Source organism: Pelophylax lessonae, assembly GCF_965119305.1.
Source record: "Pelophylax lessonae genome assembly, chromosome: 11".
NCBI lineage: Eukaryota > Metazoa > Chordata > Amphibia > Anura > Ranidae > Pelophylax > Pelophylax lessonae.
Genome location: NC_138778.1, coordinates 87541769 through 87563134, shown reverse-complemented (window position 1 = coordinate 87563134; position 21366 = coordinate 87541769). Strand labels below are relative to the sequence as shown.

The following is a 21366-nucleotide window of genomic DNA, read 5'->3' as shown; positions in this document are numbered from 1 at the left end:
TTATACTAAGGCTGTTTGTACATTGGTGGTAAGTTTGGGCACAATTACAAGTGAGTGAAATACTTTTTCTAAATTTTTGTATATTCGGTATAGTAAAATACTACACTTTGTACACTTTGGTTGTTTAACCACTTTAGATCCGGAAGATTTTCCTGCTTTACGTCCAGGCCACTTTTTGCAACTTGGCACTGTGCGACTTTAACTGACAATTGCGCGGTCATGCAACGCTGTACCCAAACTAAATTTATGTCCTTTTTTCCCCATAAACAGAGCTTTCTTTTGGTGGTATTTGATCACCTCTGCACTTTTCATTTTTTGCGATATTATTAAAAAAAGAGCGACAATTTTGAAAAAATAACAATATTTTTCTACTTTGACAGTTAAAAAATATCCAATAAATTCAATTTTTGTCATATATTTAGGCCAAAATGTATTTAGCTACATGTCTTTGAAAAAAAAATTCTCAATGAGCATATTTTTAACTGCTTTAAGACCAGAAGATTTTACCCCATTCCTGACCAGGCCATATTTTGCGATTCGGCACTGCGTTACTTTAACGCACAATCGCGCGGTCGTGCGATGCTTTACCCAAATTAAATGTATGTCCTTTTTTTTCCCACAAATAGAGCTTTCTTTTGGTGGTATTTGATCACCTGTGCGATTTTTACTTTTTGCGCTATATACAAAAAAAGAGCGACAATTTTGAAAAAAATAACAGTATTTTTCACATTTTTTTACATTAAATTCCCCAAAAAAAAATGTAAAAATCAAAATTTTTTTAACATTTTAGGCCAATTTGTTTTCTGCTACATATGTATGGTAAAAAAAATTGCAATAAGCGTATTTTGATTGGTTTGCGCAAAAGTTATCGCAGCTACTAACTACGGGAAATTTAATAATTTTTATTGTTTTTTCTTTTAACTAGTAATGGTGGCGATCTGGTGGTGATCTGCGATTTTTTATGCGGGACTGCGACATTGCGGCGGACAGATCGGACCCTTGACTGACATTTTTGACACTTTTGGGGGTACCAGTGACATTACTACAGTAATCAGTGCTATAAATATGCACTGTTACTGTAATAATGACACTGGCAGGGAAGGGGTTAACTTTATTGGTGATGAAGGGGTTAAATATATGCCTGGTGCTTACTGACGTGTGTGGGGGGAGGGGACTGTGTGACACAGGCACAGATCGCAGGTTCAGCTATGCTAAATCCTGTAATCTGTCCCTGCCTGTTACATAGGAGATCCGCCCGCTTTGTTTACACAAGCGGGCGGATCTCCTCACTCGATCCCCGACGATCAGGGAAGAGCGGCGGTGATCACCGCCTCTCCTCCCCTAGCCCAACTCCCGCTGTGTCTGAATACAGCGGGAGCGAGCCTCCGGCGCTGCCCACAAGGGGAGGAGTCCAACGACGTAGGTCTACATCGCTGGACGATAACGAGCCACTTTGCTGCAGTACGCTCCATGTGACCGGTCGGCAAGTGGTTAATGGTGTGGTGCTCCTGGAACGTTAATGGAGGATAGTGTGTTATCTCAGAAGACCTATTAAAGAGGGATGTGACCAATTTGGATGTTATCATTGTCGATCATACAGCGCTTGTTGAATTTTATTGGTTTCGAGATCACTGGACTGGTGGTGAGTGCACATTTCTTACAGTGGTAGTGGTGAATGGTGTTGCACTGTTGGAAGAACTCCTATCAAAACATGGAAGATTTTTTCACATGGTGTGGGAACCATTACGTGTGTTTTATGGACATTTAGTATTTGCATTTTTGTGGTTAGTTGGCTGCGCTAGCGCCTTATTCTTCTCTTTTTACTTTACACATGGGAACTGTACTGCCAGAGCACATTAATGGCGGTGATGCTAGTCCCAGACCAACTGGGTATGAACTGTCCAAAAGAAATGGAGGATGGTAGCGGAGGGGGCAGGGGAACAAAGGGGGCTTGCATAATAAATTTTACGGGAGGGGCAGTCCTTTGAGTTATGGTGTAGGTGCAGTCTAGGTTTCGAATATTTGCTGTATAGGTGCAGTATGGGTGTGGTATGGATTGGGTACACTTGATGTTCTGCTCTCAGTTGCTCAGTCCTTGCTAGCAGTATCAGCAATAGGTGAATAGCCCTCTCACCAGTCCCTAGGATGAGGTGGTGACCTTTTGCTGTAGAAGGGGGTGCCCCTTCTGTCTCTCCCTGAAAGCATCCAGTGATCAGCAGTGGGAAGCAGAGGGTGAATGGATGTTCCAGTTTCCCTGCAGCAGCAGTGCAGGTGCTGTGAAGTGGGTGGTGCTGAGCTGTCCCCAGGAGTCCTCACTCCCAGTCTCAGATCTCCCATATGAAATAAATGTAATACTAGTATTACCCACAGCGCATATCCTGGGAACAAAGTATAGGTGATGAAAAAGTAAATATGATTGAAAAAACTCTTGACTCTTGAAACCGTGATAGATAGCCTTTCAACTACCTATCTCTATTGGGTAATATGCATATACCGCAAAAGTTATCGCGTTTACTAACTACGGGAAAGATTTGTCATATTTATTGTTTATTTTATTTTACTAGTAATGGCGGTGATCTGCGATTTTTTTTTTTGCGGGACTGCGACATTGCGGCGGACAGATCGAACCCTTAACTGACATTTTTTACACTTTTGGGGGTACCAGTGACATTACTACAGTAATCAGTGCTATAAATATGCACTGTTACTGTAATAATGACACTGGCAGGGAAGGTTTAACTTTATTGGTGATCAAGGGGTTAAATGTATGCCTCATGCTTACTGACATGTGTGGGGGGAGGGGATTTTGTGACACAGACACAGATCGCCGGTTCAGCTATGCTGAATCCTGTAATCTGTGACTGTCTGTCACAGAGGAGATCAGCCCGCTTTGTTTACACAAGTAGGCGGATTTCCTCACTCGATCTCCGACGATCGGGAAAGGGCGGCGGTGATCACCGCCTCTCCTCCCCTGGCCCGACTCCCGCTGTGTCTGTATACAGCGGTAGCGAGCCTCCGGCGGAGCGCGCGTGCCGCAGAGAGGGGGCGTTGTCCTAGGACGTGGGTCTACGTCGCTGGACGATAACGAGCTACTTTGCCGCAGTACCAGCTCATTGAGCGGTCGGCAAGTGGTTAAACAGTGCATTTGGTGACTGTGCAATCAATAGCAAGAAAAATAAATCAATTGTATCTAATGTATCTAGCATCAATGATGGATTAAAAACCATGTAGTGTAAAAAATAAACTTATATAAAACATTTTTTTTTTAATTCTTATAGTTCATAAGTAGAGATGGCCTTGCGGTTCGCCCGGTGGTCGGTTCGCCGTAAATTTTGCTTGTTCGATACCCGCCAAATTTGCGAACACATGGCGTCGTTCGCAGCGGCCATATTAGTTTACATTGGGGAGAACATTGACCCATGACACAGCCATCAGGTGGAATGGAATAGCCAATTGAAACATTTCAGCACATGGACATGCCCCCTACCCTATAAATAGACCTGAGCTGTCGGCCATTTCACATTCCGCTTTCTGCCAGTGTAGGGAGAACTCTGCTGTGCTCATGAGGGAGAGTTTGCTAGACACAAATAGCTCTGTGAAGATCCACAAAAGTCCTTTTCAGGGCTGGTATTTCGGTATAGGTCTACTAGTAACTTTTGAGTTTAGGGACAGGTATCCAGTCGTTGCTTTAGGGGCAGTTAGAGATCGGCTGCAGTCACACAAATCGATCTGTTAATGTCCACAAAAGTCCTTTTCAGGGCTGGTATTTCGATATAGGTCCAGTCTCTCTTCAGTATAGGGACAGGTATCCAGTCTGTGCTGTAGGGGCAGTTAGAGATCGTCATCTGCAGTGACACAAATCACTCTGTTAATGTCCACTTAAGTCATTTAAAGGACTGCAATGTCGGTATAGGGTCTATTACAGTCTCTTCAGTATAGGGACAGGTATCCAGTCTGTGCTGTAGGGGCAGTTAGAGATCGTCAGCAGTGACACAAATCGCTCTGTTAATGTCCACAAAAGTAATTTAAAGGGCTGCAAATTTTTTGGTATTGCTGTGCAGTGCTCTAAAAAGGGGGGGGGGGAGTAATCCACAGTATAATATACTTGTTAGAAAGCATATTATAGTGGATTAGTAGTATTATTGTGCACTGTGCAGCATTGTGACAGGTGTGGTGATGAGACTGAGCGTTTCTGCAGCAATACTACACACAGTGACAGAAGTACTTTAATGTATTATAACTGGTGTGATAGACCAATTGCCCCCCCCCCCCTCCAATACCACAGATTGAAGTGGGGTGTTATCCGAGTATACTTTTACATGTTTATCTGTTTATCCTGCAACAATATTGCCTCTTTTGCTGAGTTAAGTCTGATACACACAGTGCCAAACTCACTGGCCAATTTTTTTGAACTGCTGTGATAGACCAGTGGCCCCCCAATACCACATATTGAAGTGGGGTGTTATCTGAGTAAACTTTTACAAGTGTATTTGTGTCCTGCAACAATATTGCCTTGTTTGCTGAGTGAAGTCTGGTACACGCAGTGCCAAACTCACTGGCCAATTTTTTGAACTGGTGTGATACACCAATGGCCTCCCAATACCACATATTGAAGTGGGGTGTTATCTGAGTAAACTTTAACAAGTGTATTTGTGTCCTGCAACAATATTGCCTCGTTTGCAGAGTGAAGTCTGGTACACGCAGTGCCAAACTCACTGGCCAATTTCTTGAACTGGTGTGATACACCAATGGCCCCCCAATACCACATATTGAAGTGGGGTGTTATCTGAGTAAACTTTAACCAGTGTTTTTGTGTCCTGCAACAATATTGCCTCGTTTGCTGAGTGAAGTCTGGTACACAGTGCCAAACTCACTGGCCAATTTTTTGAACTGGTGTGATACACCAATGTCCCCCCAATACCACATATTGAAGTGGGAGTGTTATCTGAGTCAACTTTAACAAGTGTGTTTGTGTCCTGCAACAATATTGCCTCGTTTGCTGAGTGAAGTCTGGTACACACAGTGCCAAACTCACTGGCCAATTTTTTGAACTGGTGTGATACACCAATGGCCCCCCAATACCACATATTGAAGTGGGGTGTTATCCGAGTAAACTTTAACAAGTGTATTTGTGTCCTGCAACAATATTGCCTCGTTTGCTGAGTGAAGTCTGGTACACACAGTGCCAAACTCACTGGCCAATTTTTTGAACTGGTGTGATACACCAATGGCCCCCCAATACCACATATTGAAGTGGGGTGTTATTTAACAGTATCATTTTCTAAGAGTGTATTTTAGTCCAGCAAAAATTTGGCCTCTTGTTGTGTAAACAGTGCTACACACAGTGACAACAGTTACTGGCTAATTATTTGTAGAACTGGTGTAATAAACCTGTGGCCCCCCAATACCACATATTGAAGTGGGGTGTTATTTAACAGTATAATTTTCTAAGAGTGTATTTTAGTCCTGCAAATATTTGGCCTCTTGCTGTGTAAACAGTGCTACACACAGTGACAACAGTTACTGGCCAATTATTTGTAAAACTGGTGTAATAAACCTGTGCCCCCCCCCCCCCCCAATACCACATATTGAAGTTGGGTGTTATCTGAGTAAACTTTTACAAGTGTATTTGTGTCCTGCAACAATATTGCCTCGTTTGCTGAGGGAAGTCTGGTACACACAGTGCCAAACTCACTGGCCAATTTTTTGAACTGGTGTGATACACCAATGGCCCCCCAATACCACATATTGAAGTGGGGTGTTATCTGAGTAAACTTTAACAAGTGTATTTGTGTCCTGCAACAATATTGCCTCGTTTGCTGAGTGAAGTCTGGTACACACAGTGCCAAACTCACTGGCCAATTTTTTGAACTGGTGTGATACACCAATGGCCCCCCAATACCACATATTGAAGTGGGGTGTTATCTGAGTAAACTTTAACAAGTGTATTTATGTCCTGCAACAATATTGCCTCTTTTACTGAGTGAAGTCTGGTACACACAGTGCCAAACTCACTGGCCAATTTTTTGAACTGGTGTGATACACCAATGCCCCCCCCCCCCCAATACCACATTGTGAAGTGGGGTGTTATTTAACAGTATAATTTTCTAAAAGTGTATTTTAGTCCTGCAAAAATTTGGCCTCTTTTGCTGTGTTAACTGTGCTACACACAGTGACAACAGTTACTGGCCAATTATTTGTAGAACTGGCGGACTGACGGACCGCTAGATAGGGAGGAGAGGCAGGCAGAACTTGCATTGCACAAGAGGTACAAAGCAGACTGCAAATGTATCAGGAGCGAGCCATTCATCCATGTACAGTCACATCTGGCGCTCCGCAGTGTGGGCTTTTTTTAATGTGTCCATTGCTGACAACACTATTGCCATCTGCAGCCTTTGCAGTCAACGCATAAGTCGGGGTAAGCCCAACACTCACCTAGGGACCACCGCCTTAAGAAGGCACCTGAAATCACATCACCGAGCCCAGTGGGAGCAAAACCGTCAGAACCCACAAAGCTGCACTCCAGGCTCTCACCGTCCAGCCTCTTCTCCTTCTCTTGTCTCCTCACAGTTTGCCCAACACTCCACCTTCCATCTGTAAACTAAAATTAAACCCCGCGCTATAGTGTATTAAATCGTGCAAAAAAAGTACAATAAATATATAAATAAACAATAAATAAACATATATATATATATATATATATATATATATATATATATATACACACAATTCTTAAAAGAATAAATATATATATGTAAAAACGTGTTTAAGTATAAAATGCAGCTGCTGTGACTCTAAGAAATCTTAGGAGAAAATATACAACCAAAATTAAAACAGCGATAGCATATAACCATCAAAATATTCCATGTAAAATTATCAACATAATATATGAAAATAAATTACTAAATAAATAGTCCTTTTAAAATTGGTGAAATATCCAAATAAAGTGCTCCAGTGCAGAATATTATATATAAAGGTGCTCCAAGGTGATGGTGACCCTTTATGGTTCCCCACTCACCGCAATGTCTGATTAAACCAGCTTGAATATATAAGTTGCACAGAGCCTCCTTTCATGGACTATCACTCGGTAATTCTGAGTCTCCTTAGGTAGAAGTAGGTGAAATCTTCCTCCATAAGGCACCAGTTAAAAGATAAAAGGAACGCACATAGTGAAGTATGTATTCATAAAATTTATTGCCAAAAAAGTATCAAAACATACGTAATTTCCGGTACGGACTAGACGCATCATCACTTCCGGCAAGCACTTCCTGGTTGTATAGTGGAACGCACGCCAGATGCGGCGTCCACTATCGCTTATATCAATTGCGATACTAATTCCTTCGTTTGTGAGTATGTTTTGATACTTTTTTGGCAATAAATTTTATGAATACATACTTCACTACGTGCGGTCCTTTTATCTTTTAACTGGTGCCTTATGGAGGAAGACCGAGTGATAGTCCATGAAAGGAGGCTCTGTCCAACTTATATATTCAAGCTGGTTTAATCAGACATTGCGGTGAGTGGGGAACCATAAGGGGTCACCATCACCTTGGAGCACCTTTATATATAATATTCTGCACTGGAGCACTTTATTTGGATATTTCACCAATTTTAAAAGGACTATTTATTTAGTAATTTATTTTCACATAATATGTTGATAATTTCACATGGAATATTTTGATGGTTATATGCTAGCGCTGTTTTAATTTTCGTTGTATATTTACTCCACCTTCCATGATGCCGTCATCATGCTGTTCTGGAAAAAGGCAGGCTTCTGTAATCCGACAGGTGTCCGACTACAACGGGTTAATGGTCGATGTTCGTGCTCTGAGGAGTGATGAACCTCTGGACTACTGGGTGGGCAGGCTTGACCTCTGGCCAGAGCTTGCACAATTTGCAATGGAACTGTTGGCTTGCCCCCCGTCCAGTGTCCTGTCCGAAAGGACGTTCAGCACAGCAGGGGGGATCATGACCAATAAGGGCACTCGCCTAGCTCATGACAGTGTAGACTACCTCACATTTATAAAAATGAATGAGGCATGGATCTCTGAGGAATTCAACACATGTGACCAGTAGACCATGTTTCATTGAAATTCCTCATCACAGGCCACAAATATCTGCCAGACCGCCATCCACCAACAACAATTCCTGGTCCTTGTCTTCGCTAAATACAGCAGCATAAAAGGCATTTCATGTCCATTGAATGGCTAATTTTTGGGGCCTATACAGGGACACACTTACTGTTCTATGTACTGTGAATGCCTAATGTACCTCCAGCCATCAAATACTACGTTCTTTGCTGTCACTTCAACCCATGTGAGCAAATTTTTGCAGCCTATACAGGCCGACACTTACTTCTGTATACTGTGTGAATGCCTAATGTACCTCTAGTCATCAAATACTAAGTTCTTTGCTGTCAGTTCAACCCATGTGAGCTAATTTTTGGGGCCTATACAGGCCGACACTTACTTCTGTATACTGTGAATGCCTACTGTACCTCCAGCCATCAAATACACTACATTCTTTGCTGTCAGTTAAACCCATGTGCGCTAATTTTTGGAGCCTATACAGGCCGACACTTACTTCTGTATACCGTGAATCCCTTCTGTACCTCCAGCCATCAAATACTAAGTTCTTTGCTGTCAGTTAACCACTTTACGACTGCTCACAGTAATATTACTGCGGCAGAGTGGCTCGTTATCGTCTGACGACGTAGTACTACGTCGTCAGACACTCCCCCTTCTGGGTGGCGCTTGCGCGCCGCCGGAGGCTCGCTCCCGCTGTTTTCATTCACAGCGGGAGTCGGGCCAGGGGAGGAGCAGCGGCGATCGCCGCTGCTCTTACCCGATCGTCGGGGATCGAGTCTGGAGATCCGCCCGCTGTGTGTAAACACAGCGGGCGGATCTCCATAGTGACAGGGAGTGACAGATCGGACTGTTCAGCATAGCTGGACATCCGATCTGTCCATGACTCACTCAGTCACCTCCCCCCCCCACACGTCAGTAAGCACCAGGCATACATTAACCCCTCCCTCTCCAATAAAATTAACCCCTTCCCTGCCAGTGTCATTTTTACAGTAACAGTGCATATATATAGCACTGATTACTGCAGTAATGTCACTGGTACCCCCAAAAGTGTCAAAAATGTCAGTCAAGGGTCCGATCTGTCCGCCGCAATGTCGCAGTCCCGCAAAAAAAATCGCAGATCGCCGCCATTACGCGTTAAAAAAAAACACCAAAAATGACAGAAATCTTTCCCTTTGTTAGTAAACGCAATAACTTTTGCGCAAACCAATCAAAATACGCTTATTGCGATTTTTTTTACCAAACATAGGTAGCAGAAAACAAATTGGCCAAAAAGTTTTAAAAAAATTGGTTTTTACATCTTTTTTGGGGGGAATTTCATATAAAAAATGTTAAAAATATTGTTATTTTTTCAAAATAAACGCTCTTTTTTTGTTTATAGCGCAAAAAGTAAAAATCGCACAGGTGATCAAATACCACCAAAAGAAAGCTCTGTTTGTGGGAAAAAAAGGACGTAAATTTTGTTTGGGTATGGCGTCACACGACCGCGCAATTGTCAGTTGAATTCGCACAGCGCCGAATCGCAAAAAGTGGCCTGGACGGAAGACAGCAAAATCCTCCGGTGGTAAAGTGGTTAAACCCATGTGAGCTAATTTTTTAGGCCTATACAGGCCGATACTTCTGTATACTGTGAATGCCTACTGTACCTCCAGCCATCAAATACACTACGTTCTTTGCTGTCAGTTCAACCCATGTGAGCTAATTTTTGGAGCCTGTACAGGCCGACACTTACTTCTGTATACTGTGAATGCCTACTGTACCTCCAGCCATCAAATACACTACGTGCTTCGCTGTCAGTTAAACACATGTGGGCTAATTTTTGGGGCCTATACAGGCCGACACTTACTTCTGTATACCGTGTGAATGCCTAATGTACCTTCAGCCACAGAATACTACGTACTTAGCTGTCAGATAAATCCATGTGGGCTAATTTTTGGGGCCTATACAGGCCGACACTTACTTCTGTATCCTGTGAATGCCTAATGTACCTTCAGCCACAGAATACTACATTCTTAGCTGTCAGGTAAACCCATGTGGGCTAATTTTTGGGGCCTATACAGGCCGACACTTACTTCTGTATCCTGTGAATGCCTAATGTACCTTCAGCCACAGAATACTACATTCTTAGCTGTCAGGTAAACCCATGTGGGCAAATTTTTGGGGCCAATACTGGCCGACACTTACTTCTGTATCCTGTGAATGTCTAATTTACCTACAGCCACAGAATACTACGTTCTTAGCTGTCAGGTAAACGCATGTGGGCTAATTTTTGGGGCCTGGAATGGCCGACACTTACTTCTTTATCCTGTGAATGCCTAATTTTTCAGACTGGAAATGAAAAACAATGGGTCGGTAAAGGTTCTGCTGTCAGTTCTGGCTGATTTATGAAAAAAAAATAAAAAATGTACGGCAACTTTTTCAATTGCAATACTTCTGTTATGACTTTGTCAATGTGCTGGGACTATTTGTGCACAGCTAGTACATCTTTTGTGGCGGCAAATATGACCTAAAGGTTTTTAAAGTTCGCCTCCCATTAAAGTCAATGGGGCCCGCCGCAAACTCGCAGTTCGCAGACTTTTGAGGAAATTTGCGGCTGGCGTTCATCCATCTCTATTCATAAGTACACTGGTGAAAAAATTGGTGAAATAAAGTGACAAGTGTCTAAATAATCCAAAGTTTCTAGCTCCAGTAATGGTGTTCAAAAAACGGTCAGTGCCATGGTGGTGTCACCCTACAGCAATATAGTGTAGATAATTCAAACTCACCAGAAGTTGTTGACCCACAAAAAAGAAAGCTATTCCCGTCTTTCTTTACTATTAATACTTGTATCGAGGAGACGTGCGCCCAGCTTCCGAAGACGTCACACATTGATGACGAAACGCGTCAAGCTGAGATGCACGTAGCCTCATTCTAGTGGTGCCTGGAACGCATACCGCACACCACCTGGAAGCTCCGTGATACAGACAGGCGGACCATCACTGGCGCCCACAGTTGGCTTCCCTGGTAGTGCTTTTGAGCAATTCCTAATATTAAGAACTTACCTAGCTGTACCACCAACATGTTTTTATTATTTTATATTATTTGTCGCATTTGTCATATGTTTTTTAAAAATAAATATGGATTTTATTCATACTACACCATGAGGAGTGCGATTTTTCTGCCCCACTACACCTACCAATAGGAGCAACCAGGACCACCCAGACACGGACGGCTGGGACCCCACTAGACATCCATTATACAAGCTCTACTGACCCACTTGTCGTAAGGCATTGTGGGTCAACAACTTCTGGTGAGTTTGAATTATCTACACTATATTACAGCAGCACGGAGGGTGACACCACCATTGCACTGACCGTTTTTTGAACAACATCACTGAAGCTAGAAACTTCAGGTTATTTGGACACTTGTCACTTTATTTCACCAATTTTTTTTCACCAGTGTACTTATCAACTATAAGAATTTAACAAAAAAAAATGTTTATATATTTTTCATATATGTTTATTTTTTTCACTACGTGGTTTTTAATCCATCATTGATGCTAATTTAGATACAATTGATTTATTTTTCTTGCTATTGATTGCACAGTCACCAAATGCACTTTTTAAGCACTTTTTGAGGGTGGATGTTGAAAGGGTATATGCAAATTACCCAATAGAGATAGGTAGTTGAAAAGCTATCTATCACGGTTTCAAGAGTCATCGTTTGTTTGCAATAAGCTTTTTTGCAATCATTTTTTTAGCACCATATATTTTTATTTGATACACCACCCATCACATATACTTTGTTCCCCGGATATGCGCTGTGGGTAATACTAGTATTACATTTATTTCATTGCTTACCTCTGTGGGTTGTTCACAGCAGCAATCCTATTGTCAGATATTAAATTGCTTTTATATAATTTAACCCTTTGGCGCGAGTGTTAATTCACCAGTTCAGATCTCCCGTAGTATGATCTAATGCTGAAAAATTAATATTGAGACAGAGGTGATCTCTCTCTAAAGCTTAGTATACACTTATGGCCGGAATACACGATAAGAATATCGGACGAAAATTTCCGTTCAGCGAGCGATCGGCCGATATTCTACTTGTTAATGTCCAGCCATCAATGAGCAATATCGATATTGTGAACGAAAAATACCGTTTGAAAAACCCGAAAAATTCTGTCGTCTCGTTTGCGAAAGAACGATATTCTATACGTTGATGTTGAGGTCGTTCAGTTTAACCTCATCACGCATGTCCGAAAATATTTTCCCGGAAATGTTTGTTGACCCGGAAGCATTGTACAATGTCAAGAAGTTTCGTAAACACGAATGAAAAAAGCTAAAGAAGTCCTCTCAGCCAAGATATAGCATGGAATGTCAAATAGACATATGCCATGTATGTTTTTAGCAAATCTATTGGTAATGTATTCCCTATTTAAAGCGGAGTTCCACCCTGGATTTTTTTTTTTTTTTTTTAATACCCCCGGGACAGTCAGGGCTAGTGCATTCCACAATGGCTAGCCTCTGATCTGTCCCGGGTTGCACTTACCTGTTAGGACAAATACTTACCTTGCAAACGTCTTGTCCAGCGCTGCCATCTCAGATGTGGGCAGCTTGAAGCCAGCGCGTCCTCTTCGGCGTCTTCTTCCGCCTTCTTTGGTCCCACGATGCTCTGCGCCGGCCCCGACGGCACTTCCGGGTCGCGCGCGTCATCCCTCCACAGCTTCTGGGCATGCCCAGAAGCTGTTTAGAAGGGGATGGCGCTCGCGACCCGGAACTGACGTCGGGGCCGGTGCAGGCGCAATGATTCCTGGGAGCTATGACGTCCAGCTCCCAGGAATCATTGCAGAGCCAGGAAGTGACGACGGGCCGCGGCCGAGGAAGGAGGAAGAAGGAAGTAAGGTAAGTATATTTTCTTCGCTACGAGGTAAGTAAAAAAAAAAAAATATGCGATTATCCATTTCTTTTTCAGGTGACCCGGAGCGAGAAGATGGAGGTAAGTATAAAAATAGGGTGGAACTCCACTTTAAATAGTAAAGGACTTTTTAAAATAAAGCATTTATCAACATTGTCCGATATATATTAAATGCATGATAAATTCCCAAAGAAAATCTAAAGAAGACACCATAAATGCGTAAACAAATTTGGTTTGGTCTGTAACGTTTTTTTTTGGATCGTTGATTTTTGGATCGTTTCGATAGTCGGCGGGCACCGGTCAGGCGATATTCGGGCCGTGTATGTTGGCAACGTTTTCGACCGACAAATACTTTTTCAAAAGTCGGTGGTCGAATGATCGGGCGATATTCTAATCGTGTATTCCGGCCATTAGTCTTTTTCTGTTTAACCCAGCGGGTTAAAAAAAAAAAAAAACTGTTAGCTTCGGTTGCAGCTGCTGCACTAACGACGGATTGTTAGTATAGTGGCTCCGACCGGAGTTGACAGTTTTTTTCCCCCGCTGATCAGAGTGTTCTGGCCTCCTCCTCCCCCGCTAGAGCACTCCGATCAGCGCTCTCAACCATTGGCTGAGAGCGCTGATTGGGGGCTGGTCGGCTAGGATTTTCCAACATGCACATCCGACAGAGGCCAGCCAAACAGCTGGCTTCTGTCGAATTGGCTGGCACACACACAGGCCGAATGTCAGACGGTTTTTATTGAACCGGCCGATATCAGCCGGCATTTGGCCCATGTGTACAGGGCTTAACTCCCTCAGTGCCAAGAATAAATAATCTATCCACTCCTCCTACAGCACACTGACGCGAGGAGTCTATTCTGCCATCTCAAACTACAACTTCCAGCTTCTACCCCCGCTGACCAGAGGAGAATGGTGCAGCACAATGTCAGTATCTCAGTGGAGCGAGAGAGAGAAAAAAAAGGAAATGTCGCCTTCTCCATAGCCCAGCACCTGGCTATACTGTATACTGTAGTATTAAAAAGAGGAAGAAAAACATACATTATTTTTTTTTTAATGGCACAAAAGGGGAAGCTCTGCTTGTTTGCCTCCTGTGCTGCCACATTTGGCACCTTTTTGGAGGGGTGGACCTGGCTTTGACATATACCCGCTCCCACGTCCAGCTGACTCTGCCGCAGCAAAGTCAGCCAGAAGTTCAGCCCCCTCCTTCCTTCCCCGCCACTGGGCCAATCACAAAGCGCAGGGCGTTTCGCACATGTGAAGTAGAGAAGCCAGGATGGCCAAGTAGCCAAGATGGCGGCGCCAGCACCTGACAGCTGACTGAAAAATCAGCTGGATTCGTGGACAGGTAAGTGTCCTAATATTAAAAGTCAACAGCTACAGTATTTGTAGCTGCTGACTTTCAATTTTTTCTGAAGCAGCCCTGAGCTCCGCTTTAATGCTTAATCACTTAAGCCCCGGAAGATTTTACCCCCTTCCTGACCAGGGCCTATTTTGCGATTCGGCACTGCGTGACTTTAACGGACAATTGCGCGGTCGTGCGATGCTATACCTAAACAAATTTTGCATCCTTTTTTTCCCACAAACAGAGCTTTCTTCTGGTGGTATTTGATCACCTGTGCGATTTTTTGATCATGCGCTAAAAACAAAAAAACTGCGACAATTTTGCAAAAATAACAATATTTTTTCACATTTTTTTATATGAAATTCCCCCAAAAAAATGTAAAAATCTAAATTTTTTAACATTTTAGGCCAATTTGTTTTCTGCTACATATGTGGGGTAAAAAAAATTGCAAAAAGCGTATTTTGATTGGTTTGCACAAAAGTTATTACGTTTACCAACTAAGGGAAAGATTTTTGTCATTTTTGTTGTTTTTTTTTTTTTTAACGAGTAATGGCGTCGATCTGCGATTTTTTTTTTGCGGGACTGCGACATTGCGGCGGACAGATCAGACCCTTGACTGACATTTTTGACACTTTGGGGGTACCAGTGACATTACTACAGTAATCAGTGCTATACATATGCACTGTTACTGTAAATATGACACTGGGAGGAAAGGGGTTAACTTTATTGGAGAGGGAGGGGTTAAAGCGGAGTTCCAGCCATTTCACTCACCTGTCCAACGGTCCAGCGATGCAGCCGCCCGAAGCCTCGATCCTCTCCCTCTGGTCACGGCGGCGCCGGCATCACTGCTGTGGGCACACGGCTGTGACAGTTTGCGGCTTCACAGCCGGGTACCCACTGCGCATGCGCGAGTCGCGCTGCGCGTCTTGATTGGCCGGCAATCTTCTGGGACCTCTGACATGTCCCAGAAGATTGCAGGGAGGGAGGGGGAGAGGAGAACTTCCGTTCAGGGCGCCTCGGCGCTCCGAGCGGAAGTGGGAGCGGGTACCTGTCAAAACTAGGTACCCGCTCCCCCCAAAAAAAATGACATGTCAAATGTGGCATGTCAGGGGGTTATAATACCTAAAGCGGAAGTTCCACTTTTGGGTGGAACTCCGCTTTAAGTGTGTCCCTAGGGGCGTGTTTCTAACTGTGATTGGCTTTGGCTACTGGTGTAAGAACCATAGTATAACCATAGTATCATAGTAGAACCGTATGATCTCCATTCTTACACAGGGGAGAATGACAGGCGGCTGTGTTTACATTAGCCGCCTGCCTTTCTCCCGCTGTAACAGACGCGCATTCGCGGGGGGGTCCGTGAGCGAGCGGGAGCGCGTCTTCGGCGGTGCGCGCTCGCTCCCTAGAGCCTCACAGGCTAGCGACGTAGACCTACGTCGCTTTGCCTGTGAGGGGCTGACCGCCGCAGTAAATAGTCGTGCGGCAAGCGGTTAAGTATTGCAGCCCACACAACAGAATATAGAGCAAAGTGCAGCAAATTCTCCATATACTAGTTTTCTTATTATTTACCACAGATATAAGGCAACACCGAACTATTCTTTGTTGTCCATTAGAAACACTAAAGTGTTCACTTCCCACAAAGGGTTAACAGTATCACTCTGCTAGAAGGAACCTAGTTGTCTGAGAAAGTGTTTCCGGGGGATGCAGATATCAGTCGTACCAACAATCGCTATGAAGTCGATTCAAGGACTGAGAGTTATAGTGGCCCGTGTAAGTGGCTTTCGTTGCATACGTTGTTTTAACGCTAAAGACAGCTGGTTATTTTCGTTGTATACCATAGCACGTCTATTCTACTATTGCTGCACACTGGAATGTCTTGCACATGACTGGACTGCTCTTTTCATTTGTAGGTCATATTATGCAAACGTGCGCCCTCTGGCGGTCAGAAATAGCAATTGCCATTGTGTAATTGTATTTAGCTACATTGTGATATGGTTTTAAATAAAGGTTAAACTAGGAATAACCAAACTCTTCTACATTAGTTAGTGTTCTAGTGAAAAACTGTGCCATAGTTGTACGTTTTTTTTTTCATTTAATCACATTAATGTTTGTACAGCTTTTGGCAAGTTTAACCTGTTCCTGACCGCCCGCCACAGATATACTGCGGCAGGCAGCCCCGCCTGCTGCTAGGGGGCGAACGCACTCCCGCCCCCACTCGGCATCGGGGACTCCGATGCATGGGCTGGCAGCTCTGATTGCCGCTGGCCACCCACGATCATTCCACGTTGAGAGAGAAGGACGGTCAGCTGTTGTAAACACAGCTGACCGTTCTTCTCTCTGGAATGATCAGAGCCCCTGTGATCCTTCTATATAGGATCACAGGTCCCTGTGATCATTTCAAAAGCCCCGCCCCATACAGTTAGAATTACTCACCTAGGCTTACATTCAACCCCTTGATCACCCACTGTGTTAACCCCTTCCCTGCTAGTGTCATTATTACAGTAACAGTGCATATTTTTAGCACTGATTACTGCAGTAATGTCACTGGTCCCCCAAAAATGTCAGGGGTCCGATCTGTCCGCCGCAATGTCGCAGTCCCGCTAAAAATCGCAATAGTAAAAAAACCGATAAAAATTACATAAATCTTTCCCGTGGTTAGTAGACATAATAACTTTTGCGCAAACCAATCAATTTACGCTTATTGCTATTTGTTACCGAAAACAAATTGGCCTAAAATGTTAAAAAAAAAATCAGATTTTTTATTTTTGGGGGGGGGAATGTTATATAGCAAAAAATGAAAAAAAAAAAAAAATATATATATATATATATATATATATAGTTTTTTTTTTTCAGAATAGGCGATCAAATACCACCAAAAGAAAGCTCTATTTGTGGGGGAAAAAAAGGACAGCTACAGCGTCGCATGACCACGCAATTGTCCGTTAAAGTAACGCAGTGCCGAATCGCAAAAAAATGGCCTGGTCATTAAGGGGGCAAATCCTTTCCGGTCCAGAACTGGGTAAACTGCTTCAGATAAGCCTAATTCCTGCACCTTAAAGTGGACCTTCACTTCCTTTCTTAAAGCAATATTAAACTCAAAATAAAAAAAGTGATATTTTGTAGCTTAAAGCGTAACTCCAGTTTTGTTGAGAAAAAAGAAATCCTCTTTGGGTGATCTCTGTACATTACAAGGATTTTAACAAACTGTGTTGCAGATTCCTACCTTTTGTTATTCTGAAGAAATCATTTTTTGTTCCTCTGTGCTGAGTGGGTCTAATGGGAGTGGTTTCATAATTATCCATCAGCTGTGGCAGCTGCAGGGCTCTAATGAGGAAAGCTGCTGGGCCTGCATCCCTTTAGACGTGTTTCTATTGGGAGTATCTCACCAAAAATGACATTTTTATTGCAGGGGATGCCAGAAATCTGACTTGTATCTTAGTGCAGACTCCTGGGAAAATTGGGGAGCCAATCACACAAGCAGGAAATGATGTTTCTGGGGTGTGGTCAGTACATTCTGTGTACAGAACACCTCCAGGTAGCCATATTGCATTGCATTTTCAGAAAATTACAACAGCTGCAGACTGAGAAGGAAAGGTCCTTTTTAATAATATTCAATTACAATATGATTTGTGTTACAATTGTATATGCTATATTATTTTTTCTTTATTTGCTGATGTTTCTTCCCCACGAAAGTGGAGTTACCCTTTTATCAATCTTTGGATTTGGTGAGTGCATTTGTTTTTCTTTTAGGCTGCTTTTACCTGATGATCTGGCCTGTAACACACCTCCTGTATTAGAGCCTCCCGACTCTGAAAGGAGAAGCAACAGAGACACCTGTGAATAGCAGCATTGTCAGTCTGGGGGATGGGGAGTGTTAGAAGATTTAAATTCATTAATGCATTGAAGCTAAACTCAAGCTAACAATTTTTAAGCAAGTTACAGCAAACAGTTTTTTCCTTTTGGGATAAAGGTTTTATATAAATGAAAGCTAAAAATTGTAAGCACTCCTGCCAGTGTGAACTACAGGCATAACCCCTTTTAAGTACACAATGGGACCAGAGTATGTATGCAAAACGAAAATATACTTAAAGTGAAGCAATACCGTTTTTCACTTCTCAATGCATGTAAATACAGTAGCTGTATGGGAAATCTGGATCTGTTTAACATGGCACTACTCCAGATTTTTAACATTGGCGTCTATGGGAAATCTTGGTCAAATTTACATGGCACTGCTCCCAAATTGTAAGTAAAAAGGACACCAAACTTGGGAAACACATTAGGGGACCCAGGACTATGACATGGTTGATTACCTAAGCAAGCTGGCTGACCCCAAAATCAGATGTGTTGTAGTCCTTGGTCCCCTCTCGGTTCTCCCCAACTTTGGTGTCCCTGTCACTTATGGTTCGGGAGCAGTGCCATGTCAAGCTGACCAAGATCTCCCATAGACGCCAATGGTAAAAACTTGGAGCAGTGCCATGTCAAGTTGGCCAAGATTTCCCATAGACGCCAATGTTAAAACCTGGGAGCAGTGCCCTGTCAAGCTGACCAGGATTTCCCATAGACACCAATTTGTCTGTACTTGAGAATGTACATAAAGTGAGGGTACGTAAAGCGGGGATATGCCTGTAGTTTGTATAAATCCTTTAACAGCTAGATCTACAGGAAAGCTTTAAGAGAGATTGAAGTCCGACACCAGGGCTTTTTTTTTCTGGCAGAAAATGCTGGAACTCCATTCAGGCACCTCTGCAAGAGACAGTTTGAGACACTGGGAGCAAAGCCCAGGGAGTGAATGGTTGGGCGCGCAGGCGATACAGCTCAACTCCGGCTGCAGCCTGAGAGATCATAAGCCAGAGTGATCTGCACTGTGCTCCACCTCTCCTTGCAGACGGGAAGCTCGTTTTGTCGCCCATAAAGTTGCTGTGTATCAGAGTAGAGGTGCGGAGCGGATGGATCGATTCGATCATATGGGTAGCCTATCTTCCTCTTGACTGATGACTCTGCTAAATGTCTAGATGTTTCCTGTTAAATTAATTGACAGTGCTGTGTCTGGGACTGTCTCTTTGCTGGACTTGGCAGCCTCTTTGCTGGACTTGGCAGCCTCTTTGCTGGACTTGGCAGCCTCTTTGCTGGACTTGGCAGCCTCTTTGCTGGACTTGGCAGCCTCTTTGCTGGACTTGGCAGCCTCTTTGCTGGACTTGGCAGTCTCTTTGCTGGACTTGGCAGTCTCTTTGCTGGACTTGGCAGTCTCTTTGCTGGACTTGGCAGTCTCTTTGCTGGACTTGGCAGCCTCTTTGCTGGACTTGGCAGTCTCTTTGCTGGACTGGGGATGTCTCTTTGCTGGATGTGGGGATGTCTCCTTTTCTGGATATGCGTCTGTCTGTCTCTTTGTTGGATATGGGGCGGTCGCTTTCTGGATATGAGCCAGTCTCTTTGCTGGATATGGGCCTGTTGAAATTGTCTGGAAGTGCCCCTGAGCTTACTTTGGTAAACGCTGAATATTTCTGTCTCTAAAGGGGGCAGTGTTAGGAGAGGTGTAGGGGATGGAGAAAAGGGGGGGGGTTAGACGTGGGTTGGGGGCTGAGTAAGGCATGGCCTAGGGGAGGGGGATGAGTTCCTGCACTTTTTCTCTGAGAATGGAATAAAATTGCTGTGAACTTTATCTATTATCTATCAAGACAATAAAAGGATCCATAGTACAAAAAGATGAATGTGTCTCTGCTCCTTACGGGTCACACAGAACATTTATCGATCTATCCACTCACCGGTCACTTTATTAGGTACACCTGTTCAATTGCTTGCTAACACAAATTGATAATCAGCCAATCACATGGCAGCAAGTCAATGCATTTAGGCATTTGGACATGCTGAAGTTCAAATCGAGCATCAGAATAGGGAAGAAAGGGGATTTAAGTGACTTTGAACCTGGCATGGTTGTTAGTGCCAGACAGGCTGGTCTGAGTATTTAAAAAATGGCCTACTGAGATTTTAATGCACAACCATCTCTAGGGTTTACAGAGAATGGTCCAAAAAAGAGAAAATATCTAGTGTGTGGCAGTTGTGGGAACAAAAATGCATGGTTGATTTTAGAGGTCAGAGAAGAATGGACAGACTGGTTCGAGATGACAGGCAACTAACTCAAATAACTACTTGTTACAGCCAAGGTATGCAGAATACCATCTCTGAACGCACAACACTATAAACCCTAAAGCAGATGGGCTACAGCAGCAGAGCACCACACCAGGTGCCACTCCTGTTAGTTAAGAACAGGAAACTGAGACTACAATTTGCACAGGCTCGCCAAAATTGGACAATAGAAGATTGGAAATAAATTGCCTGGTCTGATGAGTCTGTTTCAACTGCCACATTCAGATTGTAGGGTCAGAATTTTGGCGTAAACAACATGAAAGCATGGATCCATCCTGCATTGTACCGTTTCAGGCTGGTGGTCATGGTGTAATGGTGTTGGGGATAATTTCTTGGCACACTTTGGGCCCCTTAGTACCAATTGAGCATTGTTTAAATGCCACGGCCTACCTGAGTATTGTTGCTGACCATGTCCATCCCTTTATGACTACAGTGTACCCATCTTCATCTGTACCCATAATGTCAAAAGTGAGTACATCCCTAAGTAAAAGCATCTAAATTGGGCCCAAAATGTCAATATTTTGTGTGGCCATCATTATTTTCCAGTACTGCCTTAACACTCTTGGACATGGAGTTCACCAGAGCTTCACAGGTTGCCACTGGAGTCATCTTCCACTCCTCCATGGCGACATCACGGAGCTGGTGGATGTTAGAGACCTTGCGCTCCTCCACCTTCCATTTGAGAATGCCCCACAGATGCTCAATAGGGTTTAGGTCTGGAGACATGCTTGGCTAGTCCCATCACCTTTACCCTCAGCTTCTTTAGCAAGGCAGAGGTTGTCTTGGAGGTGTGTTTGGGGTCAGAATCATGTTGAAATAGTGCCCTGCACCCCAGTCTCTGAAGGGAGGGGATCATGCTCTGCTTCAGTATGTCACAGTACATGTTGGCTTTCATGATTCCCTCAA

General features: G+C 43.5%; 1 protein-coding gene across 1 annotated transcript in view; it reads left to right on the top strand.

Annotated features, from left to right (window-relative positions):
* The first annotated feature begins 16006 nt into the window (after window positions 1-16006).
* CISD3 (CDGSH iron sulfur domain 3) overlaps window positions 16007-21366 on the top strand; it is a 35279-nt gene continuing 29919 nt past the window's right edge. Inside the window, exon 1 of the mRNA XM_082273004.1 lies at window positions 16007-16086. Within this exon, the coding sequence (XP_082129130.1) occupies window positions 16018-16086 (69 nt within the window). The 5' untranslated portion in view covers window positions 16007-16017. The remainder of the gene's footprint in view (window positions 16087-21366) is intronic.